At 39.6% G+C, this 16,509-nt stretch overlaps 1 protein-coding gene across 4 annotated transcripts in view; it reads left to right on the top strand.

The window, feature by feature from the left end:
* Ip6k1 (inositol hexakisphosphate kinase 1) overlaps positions 1 to 16,509 on the top strand; it is a 69,480-nt gene that overhangs the window by 49,709 nt on the left and 3,262 nt on the right. For all 4 annotated transcript variants that reach the window (XM_003476676.5, XM_013159662.3, XM_013159661.3 and 1 more), the window contains 3 exons: positions 9,914 to 10,124; positions 14,362 to 14,543; positions 15,912 to 16,087. In XM_003476676.5, the coding sequence (XP_003476724.1) occupies positions 9,914 to 10,124; positions 14,362 to 14,543; positions 15,912 to 16,087 (569 nt within the window). The remainder of the gene's footprint in view (positions 1 to 9,913; positions 10,125 to 14,361; positions 14,544 to 15,911; positions 16,088 to 16,509) is intronic.

Genomic DNA, 16,509 nt, shown 5'->3' with positions numbered 1-16,509 from the left:
TTGGCAAGGATATAGAGAACCAGGAACATCACAAAGAAGATATAGTGGATGTAAGAATGTAACACGAGGGCTGGGATGTGGCTCACTGGCAGAGTACCAGCCTAGTGTGTGTGAGGCCCTGAGTTCAGTCCCTAGCACGACCAAAAAAAAAAATTTTTTTTTTTTTTAGCCACTGTGAGAAAGTTGGGGACTTCCTTAGGGGAGGACGTACAGAGTTATCACAGGATCCATTAGTTCCATTCCTCTGCAGAGAACCAGGAGTAATGGACGTGAGGCTCCAGCTAGGAAGATGGTATCACCTCCATGTTAGCAACAGTAGTCATGGTGGAAGTAGTGCAGATGTGCATGGATCGATGAGTAAAATGTGATGTATCCTTAACAGCAGAATATTAACTAGCCAGAAAAATGAATGAAGTTTGGAAACATGCTGTGACATGGATGAACCTCAGAGTCAATTTGCTAAGTGAACTAAGCCAGACACAAAAGAGCAAGAATAGCCCGGGCATGGTGGTACATGCCTATAATCCCAGCACTTGGGAGGCTGTTGCAAGTTCAAGAACAGCCTGGGCTACAAAGTTGAACTCAAAGCCAGCCTGAACTGTGTAGTAAGATCCTGTCTCTAAAGACAAAAAAACAAAAAAACCAAAACAACCCCCCCCCAAGAATATTATCATTCTTGTTGTAAGAAATATCTCAAGTAGGCAAATCTATTGAGACAGAATAGACAAAAATGCCAGTGTTCAGAGGGAGGTGCAGGATTTTTGTGAGAGTTGATGGCAATATTCTGGGACTAGATAATGATGATGCTTTTATAATATGAGTGTCTTTAATGCCCACTGAATTAAAAATGGTTTAAATAATACATTTTTAGATGTGACATATTTTAGAAAACTACAATTTGGAGCCAGGAATGGTGGGGCACACTTGTAGTTCTAACAATGGGAGGCCAAGAAGGAGGATTGCTGTGAGTTTGTAGTTCAAGGGAAACTGAATGCATGGCCTTCATGTTAAGCTACAAAGCCTCACACTATTTTTAAAAAATTTTGATCCAGGGTCTTACTAAGTCACCAAATTGCCCAGGCATCCCAAACTTCAGATCCTTCTGCCTCAGCCTTCCAGTGTGCTGGAATTACAGGCATAGGCCACAATTTCTGGCTTAATCTGTGTTTATTTGACAAAAAATTAGGGGCTATATCATATGAATTAAAAGACCAGTGATTTTCATTTTCCTGCAGTTAGGGGTACGGTTCACTGGTAGATATGTACTTAATGTGTGAAGCTCTGGGTTTGCTTCCTAGTATCACACACACACACACACACACACACACACACGACAAAAAATTATTTTCTTATTTAAAAGACTACATAACTTACTTAATGATCAAATCTTGCTTATCTTGGAAAGGCATCTTCTGCCCTGCTTGTAGCATTCCTCCTACGATCAAATGTGACTCTCTGGGTTTGCTAGCATCTCTGAGGGTGCTCAGTGGCATGTGTTTGCAGAACACATTGAACATTTCTATTACAGCCCTAGGTGGCCTGCTGAATTTAAGAGAAGAGCACTAATTTTTTTTTTTCTTTTTTGTACTGGGGATCGAACTCACGACCTCACGCTTACCAGGGAAAGTGTTTGAGCCACTGAGCTAAATCCCAGCCCCAAGAGCACTAATTGTAAAGGGAGTGAGTGGTGTTTGTTTTGTTTTGCAGTACTGGGAATTGAACCCATGGCCCTTTATAATAAATTTCATTTGGGGCTGGAGATTTAGCTCAGCGGCATAAGTACCTGCCTTGCAAGCAGGCGGTCGTGAGTTCGATCCCCAGTACCGATAAAAATGAAAAAGACAAAAAAAAAATTTTTTTTTTCATTTGGAGACAGTCTCATTAAGTTGGCCAGGTTGGGCTTGTGCTTATGATTTTGTTATCTCACTCTCCCGAGCTCTTGGATTACAGGCATGAGCCACCATGCCCAGAGAGAATATATTTGACAATATGAAATTGAAACTTGTGTCCATTGTACCTTTTTTCTTTTATTTATTTATATATTCATTTATTTTTAACACCAAGTATATTTATTGGAAAAGAAGAAAATTATGAAATATCCTCATATCTTTCCTTGAGAAATTAAAAATACAGTATAAAGCCAAAAACAAATGGAAGAAAATAATAAAGATCAAAAAACACAATCTTTTGTCAAACTGCCAACATAATTTTCCATAAAGATTAACATTTCGATTCTTACAGTTTTGTAAAAACAAAAGACTCAGAATAGTCTAAACAACTTTCATAAAGGAGCAAAATTAGCTCCAGTTCTCCCCAATCCCACGATTTACCACAAAGTTACACCAGTCATGACAAAATGGCATTGATATCAACATAGACAGACCATCAAAATACCAATATAAAGTCCTAAAATAGATACCCACATAACAGACAATTGATTGCTGGCAAAGATGCAAAAGCAGGTAAGTGAAGAAAAGATTGTACCCTTAATAAATATATTGGAACAACTGGATATCCACATGCAAAAAATCCAAACCTTATAACATATCAAAAATTTCTTAAGATATCCAAAAGTCAACTCAGAATGGCTCACAGTGGGTTAGGTAAAGTAAAGGCAGATGTGGCCTGAGTCATTGCTTGGCTGAAGTCATTCTCTCTGGGACAAAATAAATGTTTTTTCCTTATCATACGAATGAAACAATACATGTGTGACATACTAGTAAGTATGTTTTCAAGACCCATCCATTTACCTATAAAAATGTCTAGTTTATCATTATTTATGGCTGAATAATATACTTTTATAGAAATACCACATCTTTTTTATCCATTCCTTAGTTGATGGGCATTTATGTTGTTTTCAAGATCTGGCTCTTATAAACTATGCTGCTATAAACATGGGTACACATATATTGCTGTGATATGATGTTTTTAATTCTTTTGGGATGATACCCAGAAAGGGAATAGCTGAGTTGAATGGGACCTCCAATCCTAGTTTTTTGAGAACTCTCCACACTGATTTCCATAATGGTTGCACCAGTCTACATTCCCACCAACAATGGAGAAGGGTTCCTTTTTCCCCACAGCCCCTCCAGCATTTGTTGTTGGTTGATTTCTTAATCGCTGTTGTTTTAATTTGCGTCTTTGGAATGACCAGTGATGTTGAACATTTTTTTATATATTTATTTGCTGTTTGTACTTCTTCATCTGAGAAGTATGTGTTTATCTCAGATACCCATTTTGGATTGGGTCTTTAAATCTGAGAAGACCAGGGCTGGGGATTTAGCTCAACGGCATAAGCACCTGCCTTGCAAGCAGGCGGTCGTGAGTTCGATCCCTGGTACCGATAAAAATGAAAAAGACAAAAAAAAAAAAAAAAGTATGAGAAGACCAGTTTTTTAAGTTTTATACATTCTTGATAATACTCCTTTTTCTGAGGAACAGCATTCTGTTGGTGGTTTCTCTTGCTGCAAAAGCTTTTCAGTAGGGTGAGATCCCCATTGTTGATTCTTTGTGATAGTTCCTGTGCAATCTGGGTTTTGTTCTGCCTACACCAGTGTCTTCAAGACTTTTACCTACTCTATCTTTCCGCAGATTTAATGTTTCTATTTTAATATTAAAATCTTTCATCCATTCTGATTTTAGCTTAGTACATGGTGAAAGATATGGGTCCAATTTTAATCTTCAGCATGTGTAGAGCTGGTTTTTCCAATACCATTTATTAATGAGGCTGTCTTTCTCCCAGTGAATGTGTTTGGCACCTTTGTCAAAGATAAGGTAGCTTAGTGTGTCTGCTGTTGTTTCTGCATTTTCTAACCTACTCCATTGATCTTGAGGTCTGGTTTTTTGTTTTTTGTTTTGCCAGTCCCACACTTTTTATCACATTAGTTTTATTAGTGTAATATCAAGTCAGGGATTGTGATGCCCCCTCTCTGGTGTTTGTTACCCAGTATTGCCTTTGCTATTCTAGGTCTCTTCTGGTTCCAGATGAATTTTTGAACTGTTTTCTCTAATTCTGTAAGATATGCTATTGGAATTTTGATTGAGATTGCATTGAATCTATATAACTGTATTGAAAGTGTGGCCATTTTCACTGTATTGGTTCTTCTCAAGAACTTGGGATATCTCTCCATTTTCTATTATCCTTGATCTCATTTTTCAGAGTATTGTCGTTTTCAGTGTAGAGGTCTTTTGGGTCATTCATTAGATTGATTCCTAAGTACTTCATTTTTTTGGATGCTATTGTAAAGGTTGTTGTTTACCTGATTTCTCTTTCAGTGGGTTTGTTATTTGTATACAAGAAGGCTATTGATTTTTGAATGTTGACTTTATAACCAGCGACATTACTAAATTTGCTTATTATATCTAGAAGTCTTAGAGTTTTGGGGGTCTTCTGAGTATTATGTCATCTGCAAATAATGATAATTTAATATTCCTTTTATTTCCTTCTGTTGTCTAATTGCTCTTTCTGACGTTTCCAGGACTATGTTGAAGACATAGAAATTTATTTATTTATTTAATTTTATTTAAGGAGAAAAAAAACAAAAAGGGTACAAGTTATACAGAATTTCATAAAAAATAAGCAGTAGGAAATCACTAGTTAATAGATTACATATTGTCATCTTAGAAATAGTTGTTAAAGTTACAAAATTAAAGCATATAAAGTGGACATTCAAACAGTGAGACTGCAAACAGTTCTGTTCGGTGATCCAACAAAACTCAGTAATATAGTTATCTATTTTACACACTTAAATATACATGCATTTATATCCTTTAGAGCACTTTGTTTTCCTCTCTTTTTTATAATGACAATTATGCATTTTGAGTTTTATTACTCCCACAGTTCTTATTACTTTTTTCGAAGAGAATAAAACCAAATGTGACAAAACAGAGTCAGTCAAATCAAAAGGATGGACATAATACATAATGTAAAAACAGAATACTATGTAATCAACAATGGTTACCATACTGCCTCTTGCTATCTTAAAAAGAATTGCCTATACCATCAGTTATAATAAAATTGAACAAAACAGTAAAGAACAAAACCAATAAAACCAAAACATTGGAGACATTACAGGACTTCAAAAGAAGATAATAGTCAAACCAGAATGGGCGTCATAGTGAATCTTACTGTCTTCACAGTTGTTGCCTATACTCTCAAACTTGGTACTATCAAGCAAAACAGAATAGAGGAAAATCAGTCAAAACAAGATGGTGAGAGCAATACAGGGTTTCAAATCAAGTTAATAAGAAATCAAAGTGGGTTACTATAATATATCCTGCTATTTTTTATTTTTTCCTTAATTAAAATGATAAAAATAAAAAAGTAAATAATAAAAAAGATTGAGATAAAAGAGGACATAACAACAAAACAGCACAGGTCAAAACAACCATTTAAGCAAAATAGTGTTTCACCACAAGATATCCCAACATAAAAGTAGTTACCATAGTGTCTCTTTCCTTGAAATCTTTGAGTGTAACTGTAGCATCAAACATATCAAGACAATGTAAAACCATTCAAGAGAATGACAGTATTACAGGGTATTGAGAACCAACTAACAGAAAATGAACAATGGTTTCTGTATAATCTCCTTGTCTATAAAAGTTTTATCACATATAATAAAGTTTTATCACATATAAAAAATGTGATAACATTATCACATATAATAAAATGCAATAAGATACAACATGTTAAGACCGATGGAGACAGAAGACCAAAAGCTTGATGGGACTTCAAAACAAGATGATATTAAATCAGCATTAGCTATTATGATATCTTGTTTTCTCCACAATAGCTGTTCCTACCATTCAACCTTCTCTGCCTCATTTCTGTTGAGCTGTTTTTCTGTCATTAGTTGTCAGTTTGTCTTCTTTATTTCGCTTTCTGCTCCATTCATTGTAGCCTCTCTGCCACTGTTTCTGAAGTCTTGGTATCTTCCTTTTTTAGTATATCCTGCAGTATTCTCTGTAGAGTTGAATTGGTGGTTGCAAATTCCCCTAGTTCCTCTTTATTGTGCAGTACAAGCGGTCACACCCCTCCTGAGGAACCTGCATGTACACTAACACACCTTCACTCTTCCTTCATCCACCTCTCCCCTCTCTCCACCTCCCGGCCCCCTTCTCAGCCTCCTAACTAAGCAGGTGAGATTACAGGGGTGGGCTGTTGAGCCTAGCAACAAATTTTTTTTCAAATCCATTTTATTTCAAGGATTAAAAAAGAAGACAACCACAAAAAGATAAGTAAAACTACCACAAACTAAACTTTCAAAGCACATCAATTGGGGGGCAGCAATGGTACCTACATTGTACATTATCATCCCCAAATCATTCTCCTAGAGCACAGGACATCTGCCTTTAATTGTGTGAACAATACCAGCACAAATCTTTCCCTTCAGTGAACTCAGAGAAATTAGTAGTATAACTGTTTTAACTATTATTTTATATATATATATATATATATATATACATATATACATGATTTTTTTTCAGATTTTCACACTATTGAAGCAATACGATGTTTACACATGTCTTATCACTAATGAGTTTTTTCTCAAAATGCATCAATTTACCTATAAAAGAGTCTAGTTTATCCTTCTTTATGGCTGAGTGGTACTGCATTGTATAAAAATATCACATCTTTTTTATCCATTCCTCACTCGATAGGCATTTAGGTTATTTCCTAGATCTGGCTATTATAAACTGTGCTGCTATAAACACGGGTGCACATATATTGCTGTGGTATGTTTTTAATACTTTTGGAAAGATACCTAGAAGGGAAATAGCTGGGCTGAATGGGACCTCCAATCCTAGTCTTTTGAGAAATCTCCACACTGATTTTCATAATGGTTGCATCAATCTGCATTTCCACCAGCAGTGGAGAAGGGTTTCTTTTTCCCCACAGCCCCTCCAGCATTTGATAGTCTGGGAACAAAATTTTTGAAAGACATTACCTACCAAAGTTTACTCAAGAAGAGATAGGATAGGCATGGTGGTACACACCTATAATCCCCACACTTGGGAGGGTGAGGCAGGAAAATTACAGCATGTTTGAGGCCAGCGTGGGCTATGGAGATCAAAGCAGTTTGACCTCCATAGCATGACCACATCTCAAAAAAACAAACAACAAAAAAGCACTTAAAAAAAGATAGGAGAGGAAGGGGAAATAGAAGGAACTAAGATATGTCCCAGTTCCCCAGAATGAATGTAATTATTATGTGCTATAAACATGTGGTAATTAAAAATTGTTAAATTAAGAAGAAATGGGTAATCAACCTGATTAGCCCTGTCTGTTAAACAAATTGGAACCAGAGTATAAAATATTTACACAAAGAAAACTCTAGGCCCAGATGCCTTCACTGGTGAATTGTACCAAATATTAAGTAAGGAAATACAACCAGTTTTACACTGAAATTTTGAAGAAGGAGTAGTTCCCAAATCCTTCTGTGAGGTCATTATTAGAAAATAAAATATCCCCCATGAATTTAGATGTAACTTATGTGAACAAAATTGTAGCAGATCAAATCCAAGCTTGGGATCTATGTATATATGCAAGGTCTTGCCATGTAGCACAGGTTGGCCTTGAATTCATTGCTATCTTCCTACTTCAGTCTCCTGACTGCTGGAATAATAGGCATGTACCACTGTACCTGGCTTGAATCTGAGGATATATTAAATGGATAATAATGTACATCATGACCAAATGGGGTTTGTCTGAATGATGCAAGTTAGTTGTTTCTTAGATTTTTTTTCCAGTGCTAAGGATTGATCTCAACAAGCTATATTCTCAGCCTTTTTTTATTTTCAGTAAAGGTCCTCCTGAGTTGCCCAGATTAGGCTTGATTTGTTTCCCAGTCACCCAGTCTCCCAGAGTGCTGGGTTACAGGTATGTCCACAACATCCATATAGTAATATAAATTTGGTATAAGGTTCAAAAGTCAAAACAGTAAGCCAGATATGGTAGCTTATACATGGAGGTTGAGGCAGAAGGATTGAAAATTATAGACTGGTCTGGACCACATGAGCAAGACTCAATCTCAGAAAAAAAAAGAGAAAAATATCAGTATAATTTGCTTGTTAACCTTATCTTTTAAAAAACCCATATGATAAGCGCCTGCCTAGCAAGCACGAGGTTGTTAGATTCCTGATACCAAAAAAACAAAATCAAACAAAACCCCAAATGCATGTGATCACTTCTGTACATGAATAGAAAGCATTTGAAAGCTAGACACAGTGGCACATTCTTGTAATTCTAGAACTAAGGAGGCTGAGGCGGGAGGATTGCCGAGTCCAAGGGCAGCCTGGATTACATGGTTAGTTCAGAGCCAGCCTGAACTACATTACCGAGAGCTCATCTCAAAAAAACTGGAAAAAAATTTTAGAAGGCATTTGGCATTTGTTCTTGATAAAGCAAGAGCAGTCAAGACTTTCAGCAAACTAGGAATAGACAGAAATATCCTGTTCCTGAAGAATCTGCAGCTAGTGGCATCATGCATGGTGATGAAGCTACGATTTCCCCCTAAATTCACAGCCAGGTAGGGAGCGGGTCTTATCTGTGCTCTCCATTCTTGTTGCTGTCTTTCTGGTGGTATGGGGGCATCCAGGCTGGGTAGGCAGAAATAAAAATTTGCAGACAACATAGAACTCTGTCTTCAGTCAAACTGTCACCAGAACAAAGGACTCAACTCTTAGACACCCTTTCATAGGAGGTTCTGTGAAGATACAATTGAGCCACACAAGTAAATCAAGAGGGAAAGAGTAGAGGCTTATAGAAAGATTAGTCCTTTGCTGGGTCAACAGCAAAGGGAAGAGCCCAACTTTGGGAGCTGGGGGACAGGAGATTGGAGCATGAGACCAAGCCCTGTAAATGGTATCGGAGGGCATTCAGATGTGAACAGAATGGAGGCTGCAGTACAGACAAAGGTGAGAACCAGTAGGTGAGGCAGCCAGGTATGTGGAAGATCCCTCCAAAATAAGGCTTGGTCAGAGCCCGGGATTTAGCTCAGCAGCATAAGTGCCTGCCTGGCAAGTATGAGGTGGTGAGTTCAATCCCCAGTACCAAATAAATAAGGATAAGCCTTGGATTTAAGTAATGTATATGAGACCTAAGGAGGAGGAAAAAATTCATTTTTTTCCCCTAAAAGAACTCAGGGATTGGGGCATTGTCCACCTAGAGAAAATAATGGGCCAAAAAGGAGAATATAAATGGGTCTAGCATAGTGACATTCATAAGTGCATCTCAGTAATTTTCAGATTATTGAACCAGTCATGTACACCAAGAAGGTGAGAGATGAAATGTAGGACAGATACATAATTCTTTTTTTAACGCCTTTGTTAATGATCCAGAAGAAACTGCCCAGGCTTGTGGACACAATAGAATTTCCAAGGATATGGCAGGGAAACAGGAAAGGCATTTCATCTTAGACATGCCAGGGTGTAAAGTCTCTACAGAGAGGCAGATGCTCACTCAGTGTAGACAGAACATATTTTGGGAATCACCTTAGGAAAATATTGATATCTCTTTAGGGGCCCTGTCAGGCAGAAGGAAACAAGATCCAAAGGAGAAATACGAAGTGGCAGCACTGTTAAGTAAGTTAATGTATGTTGAGTGTGGATGTCACCTAGAAACAACTTATTGTTAGTGGTCTAGAAATCAGTAACTCTAACCGAAAGAGCTAGGTAGGAGAGATTTGCCCAAGTCTGGAGGTAAAGAATAGACTCACTAAATGGGCAATGGTCCTCTGTCTTCTGGAAAGGTGGTACCTGTTGCCTTTGTTCCTACATCAGACTACAGCTGGTCCAGGGCAGCTGGTGCCTGCATATTGTGCAAGATGAGTGCTGACAATGTGTGCTGCATAGACCCAGCCTGTGTGGACATTTGTTGACTTGGCTGGCTCCCCTCCCCCCCTTTTTTTAACAGGTGTGGTATCTGTCTGTTTTGAGGGGGACAGTGATGGTTACATCAACTTGGTGGCCTACCCCTATGTGGAAAGTGAGACCATGGAGCAGGATGATGCTCCAGAACGGGAGCAACCTCGGCGCAAACATTCCCGCCGGAGCCTGCATCGGTCAGGCAGTGGCAGTGACCACAAGGAGGAGAAAGCCACCTTGTCGCTTGAGACCTCTGAGAGGTAAGAGATAGTGACCAGAAGTGTAAGTATGTGTGTCATCTTGTTGGCAGAAGTACACACAACATCTTAGAGTCCTGACACATCCTGGAGAAGCACTTGTCAAAATTAAGGGTAGCTGGAGTTTTGGGGTCTTTGTAGATATGGCTGCCCCTGTGGTTACATCACCCTAATAATGGTTCTTTCTGGGTATAGCTGTAACTAGTTGATAGAAGTTGAAGCTCTCTGTGCCCTGTGGAAGCATGTCTCATACTCACAAGACTAGGTGTGTGGTACATTCCTGTAATCCCTGATAGCTGGGAGGCTGAGAGGAGGATTGAAAATTGGAAACCAGCCTAGCAATTAGTAAGAACCTATCTCAGGAATAAAAACAAGTGTTGCATAGGGGAGTAGCTCAGCATGCCCTAGGTTCATTCACCAAAATGGTGCAAGAAAGATTAATTTCTAACCTCTTGGGCAGTGGTGGTGAATCCTTTAGAGACTGTGTATCAAACTGCAACCCAAAACCCATTTATTTGTCACAAAGTGGCAGCCCTGTAATTAAATCTGAATGCCAAGGTTTTAGTCTTAAAAAAACAATTCATACATTAGTATCTTTTATTTTAAAAGGAAAACATAGTAACATGTCCAATATATTCGCCACCACTGTTACAGGATGTCCAACCCAAACTTTACAAGCTAGTGAATATACTAAAAAGCCACTAAATGGTAAAAATAATAAAATTAATATGAGCTTTTTATATCAAAATGAAACAAAAATTATATAACTAAATAACTTTAATTTCATGTAAAAGTAAGTTTCAAAACCCAAAAAGTTTCATTAATAAGCTTTGTGACTTGATTCAGAATTCAGAACTGGGGTTTGTGGAGGAGCTCAGTAGTAAAATGCTTGTCTAGTGTGAGGTCCTGAGTTCAACCTCTGGCACACCAAAAAAAAAAAAAAAAAAAAAAAAGTGGGAATTTTGGAATTTGCTTATGTGACAATACAGAGGTCATGTTTGACATGAGAGCAGCTCACCAGCACACATCCATACTAGTTCTCAGAGCTCTGTTCAGAATCGAGGATATTCCCACTTTGCTCAGTTACTGTTTTTTCATGCTAAGGGACACAGAAAACCACCAGAGTTCTGGTTGATTGTGTATCATGTTGTTTCTGTGTCCTTGATGAGTGGCCAGCTGTGCTTCTCTGATGCAGGGAGAGGGCATTTCTTACTAAGCCCACTAGCGTCCCTGGATGGTGAACATTCTGTGACCAGCGAGCTCTAGCCTGCAAAAGCACTTGCAGTACACTCCCTTTCACTTCTCCTCGACTGATACTGTGGGACACAGAATGGTCCCCAAGTCTGTAGCTGCCTGTGGTCGAAGATTCTTTCCCAGGAGCCCTTTAAATGGGCTTTCTTGTGTCCTTCAAAGGTACAGAATTTGTTTCATAAGTCATCTGGTGAGAAGCCAGCGAACATTGACTGACCTCAAGATTGGGTGTGGTAGCTCATGTCTGTAGTCACAGTGACTGGAGACTGAGGCAGGAGGATGGTGAATTCAAGGCCATCCTGGGCTATATATAGCAGGACAGTCTCAAAAATAAAAACCTTGGGTCCAGGTTCACAACTGTGGTGTGCAGGAACCCACTCACAGGGGCTATGTTTCTCTCTGACCATTTAAGCAGAAACTGAGTCACTCCAGGGTGGAGCTCAATTCTTCACTGGGCCAGGGGTGACACGTCAAAGGTGATGCCAGATGCCACAGGGACCCCAGCTGAAGAGCTTGTTTGGATTTACTTGGTAAATCAGTCAGTGTTACAGTTTTCTAAAGAATGACAAGAAAGGCATCTGTGACAGCCTCAGTAGTGCCCTCCCCAGAAAAAAACAAAAGTGATGTCAGGCGTTCGTGGCTCTCTAGTTCCAGTAAAGGGATGTGATCCCTGTCAGGACCTCAGGGCCACAGCCTGCACCATAGAGCTTCCCATAGTGACTCAGAGAAGGAACAAGGTTGCGGCACACAGTTCCACTGGTCAGCTTGAGCTGTGGCTTGTCTTAGTCGGCAGAAGGATGGCTGGTAGTTGCAGGGCCATGTGTGGAGGGCATATGAGGCTGCTGTGGTGAGAGCTGTGGCTCGCTTTCCAGTGTCCAGAGCACCAGTGGCTTCATCAGGACTGTGCTTTTTCTGGGCTTGTCAGTATCAAAAACGGTTTTTTTATTTTTCATTTTTTGTTTTTAGTACCAGGGATCATTAGTACTCAGAATTGAACTCATGACCTTGCGCTTGCCAGACAGGCGCTTCCCAGGCAGGCACTTACGCTGCTGAGCTAAACCCCCAGCCCTGGAAAACAGTATTGACAGTTACTTTAAGCAAAGATTTTTATGTTATAATGTAGCCAAGTCATGGCATACTTTAATTATTTTTAATTAATACCTTCCTTCCAAAATGCCTTTGTGGTTTGACTTATTTTAGAAATAAAATTCTCTCACTTAAATGGCTTCATGGTTTCCATAGGTATCAGTGTAACCCCTGAGGGAGCCTGCTGATCTGCTCAGGGTAGACTTGTCTGGCTTTTTTTGTGTAGTATATTCCTTCTTCCAGACCTGATGCAAAGATAGGCAATTCATAAACGTGATGTCCACATATGCTTTTTAAAATCTTTCTAAAACTAGCACTTACAGGTGTTATAGATGAAGGTAGAACAGTTACTTGTGTCTTTGATAGTTGCATCATATGTTCTGCCCCATGTTTGTTCAGTTTGACACTGTACCTTCATCACATATTTTAAATATTCATATTTAGGGGCTGGGGATTTAGCTCGGTAGCATAAGCACCTGCCTTGCAAGCAGGCGGTTTGTGAATTCGATCCCTGGTACCAATAAAAAAAATTTTTTTTCACATTTATAAAATAACCATTTTAACCTTTTTTTAAAGTGCTGATAGTTGAACTCTGAGCCTTTAGACTGAACTGTGTCTCTAGCCTCCTTTAATTTTTTACTTCGAGACAGGGTCTCAGTAGCACTAAGTTGCCCAGCTGTGCTCAAACTTGTGATCTTTTTGCCTCAGCTTCCTCAGATGCTAGGACTGCAAATGTGCAACCATGTCCAGCTTCTTTTTTTCTTTTATGTATATGTATGTATATCATCTAGGTCTGAAATATGCTCCACTTTTTTTGTAGTGGAAGACATAGGTCTTGCTGTATTGCCAAAGCTTGCCTCCAAATTCTGAGCTCAGGTGATTCTCCTGTCTAACCTTCCCCGCTAGCTACAGGCATCCCTCAGCATACCCAACCTCTGTGGAAGATTGTGAAGAACTCCAAACTTTTTCACAGAGGCTGCACCATTTTACCTTTCCGCCGGCAATGTAGGGAGAATTCCAGCTTCTTCACTTCCACACTATTGCAGTATCTTTCTTTTGATGCTGGCAGTCCTAGTGGATGTGCAGTACAGCAAGTCCCTGTTAAGGCTGAGTTTTGTTCCAGGAGAATCTTTAAGTCAGATTTGTGTGTAAGTCCGACAAAGTGAATGGCATATATTTTTGATACATATATACAATGTAAATTATAAAAAAATACACATACTGTAAATATTTTTTACTTTTAGTTATCTTAAAATTGTAGTACAGTACCATCTTTTTACCTCAGCCCATTCTTTCAACTATTTTCACTTTTGTTTCCATAATTACTGCTTTGTGCTGCCTAGCAGTCTCTTCCATATCATCACTGCTTTTCCTCTTGCTTCTGGAAATCCTGAGCTCAGATTGAGCGCTGAGTGTACCACTCTACACTATTGCACTGTGTACAAGTACACTGTATACAAGAACAAGTACACTACACTATTGCACTGAGCTCTGATTGAGCACTGAGTGTACCACTCTACACTATTGCACTGTGCAGTGAGTACACAGCAGCACAACCGTGACAACACCTGGCAGACATGCAAGCTATTTCCATGATGCTTTTGCATCTATGAATGATCATAATGTGAAGTCCATTTGCATCTGTGAAAGTTCATAACTCAAACGTTCTTAAGTCAGGGACTTACTGTTATATTTTCATCATAAATAATTATTTTCCAGCCAGTTTTTCAAGACACAGGAATAGCACTACTCATGCAGTTTGCTCACTTTTATTGGCTCACATTTCTGGGGCCCCTGTCAAGGTCTGTGGGTAGCAGATAAGATCTGATCCAGTCCTCCTCCTCCCTTTGTCTCCAAGAATGACTTGCCTGAGTCTCTTAGTGATGTCTGTTCTTCTTCTTAGCTCCCAGGAGGCAAGGAGTCTGAAGGTGGAGCTTCATAGCCATTCAGACGTCCCTTTCCAGATGCTCGATGGCAACAGCGGCCTGAGTTCTGAGAAGATCAGCCATAACCCCTGGAGCCTACGCTGTCACAAGCAGCAACTGAGCCGAATGTGCTCTGAGTCCAAGGACCGAAAGCTCTACAGTATCCTTATCTCCCCTTCTTCAGCACTGCTTCTGGGACTCCTTCCAGAACTGAGATCCTTTCTCCATCCAGGAACCCTTCTTTGTTTTTATCTCCTTTTTTCATAGTTTCTGTTATGTTCATTAACATGTTTTTTTTTCTTCTTTTGAACATGGAAAAAATTTGACAGTAGAGCTGAGCATGATGGCACACGCCTGTTATTCTAGCACTGGGAAGGCAGGATCACAGTGAGTTGGAGGCCAAACTTGGCTACATAACACAAGTCTGTCTCAAAAACTAAAAGCAAAACAAAACAGCATTGACAGTCAGTGTTATGGAATGTTTATAAAGTCTGCTGATTAAAACATTTAATGAGACAGTTATAAGGTAGATTTTCTTTTTTGGGTAGATTGAACCTAGGGCCTTGTGCTTCTCTGGCACTTTACCACTCAGCTATATACCCCCATCTCCAGACAGATACTGAAATCCAGCATTTTCTAAAAATTCCTGTTGAGAATGTTAGAATTTGAATTCTTGGTTTTGGTGGTGGTGGTGCAAAGATGTCTTCCTTATTAGATCTGGGTGAGGTGCTAGCTTGCATAGAGCCTTGGTTTTTTGGTGGTGACTGGGGTCCTGCCAAATCTTTGATTTATTGTCTGCAGGTTAAATCTAAAGATTTTTTAAAATGAATTGATGCGAGATACACACAAACACACACACATATGAAATATATATGAAAATTATCCATAAAAAAGGAATGAAATTGATACATCTACACATGGATGAACCTTGAAGACATTTTGCTAAGTGAAGTAAAGTCAGACTTAAAAGGACAAACGCTGTACAATTCCACTGGTATGAGATCCCTTAAACAGAAAAACTCCCAGAGACACAAAGTAGTGTATCTGTTTCCCAGGGGTTCTGGAGAGTGCACATAAGCAGTTACTTGAGAACAAGAATTTCAGGTTGGGAAGACAAAAATTCTGGAGGTGGTGGTGAGTGTACAACGATGTAAATACACACTCAGTGCCACTGTATACATTTAGAAATAGTTGGGGCTGGGGGTTTAGTTCAGCAGCATAAGCGCCTGCCTTGAAAGCAGGCAGTCATGAGTTTGATCCCTGGTACCAATAAAAAGGAAAAAGACCAAAAAAAAAAAAAAAAAACCCAAAAACCAAACATTTAGAAATAGCCAAAATGGTAAAGTTTATGAGACATGTGTTTTGTCACAAACATTTTTAAAGAACTAATAAGCTATACATGTGAAGTCCACATTTGAGAGTTGTTTGCGTTAGACTAGAACGCCCCTTTTCTAGAATACCTTTGTTGTGCTTTCATGGGTGAGAGTGATGGCAAGTGTGGCTGCCGTTCTTCTTGACCCCAGCCCAGAATTCCTCCTGCTTGAGAATGTGGTTCATCATTTCAAGTACCCCTGCGTGCTGGACCTGAAGATGGGCACCCGGCAGCACGGTGATGATGCATCAGCCGAAAAAGCGGCCCGGCAGATGAGGAAGTGTGAGCAGAGCACATCTGCCACTCTGGGGGTCAGGGTCTGTGGCATGCAGGTAAGCAACCCCTGGTGCCAGCCTAGGTGCTGCCATCTGCATGTTTCAGGGTGCTTGTCCTCCTGGCCCCACTGTTCTGGAATCTCCAAGAGGGTGCTGAGTACATTCTTACAAGTGTGACCCCTGAATTCCTCTATTCTTACCTGTTGGCCTTGATCTGAGCTCCAAGTACATAGCCACTATGAGAGCCTGCAGTCTTGATGCTGGGAAAAATAAAGCTATTGTCTGTCAGCAGTATGTTCCTAGTTAGAGGAGTGTGGAGGACAGCACCCAGTATTGGTGTTGTAGCTCTGTAATGGGGAAATCCAGCATGAGCATGACCTATTCTGCTCTAGTTGGAGGAGCAGAAAGCTCAGCTTGGTCATTGCCCAGACACTGTTGAGGTGATGTTTGCCTGGACACTGTTGGGGTGATGTTTGCCT

Source organism: Cavia porcellus, unplaced genomic scaffold (genome assembly GCF_034190915.1).
Source record: "Cavia porcellus strain 051 isolate PalLab524CR breed Dunkin Hartley unplaced genomic scaffold, mCavPor4.1 scaffold_5, whole genome shotgun sequence".
In the NCBI taxonomy this organism is placed as follows: Eukaryota; Metazoa; Chordata; class Mammalia; order Rodentia; family Caviidae; genus Cavia; species Cavia porcellus.
Note: the sequence above shows the minus strand (reverse complement) of the source record. Positions and strands in the feature narration are given on the sequence as shown.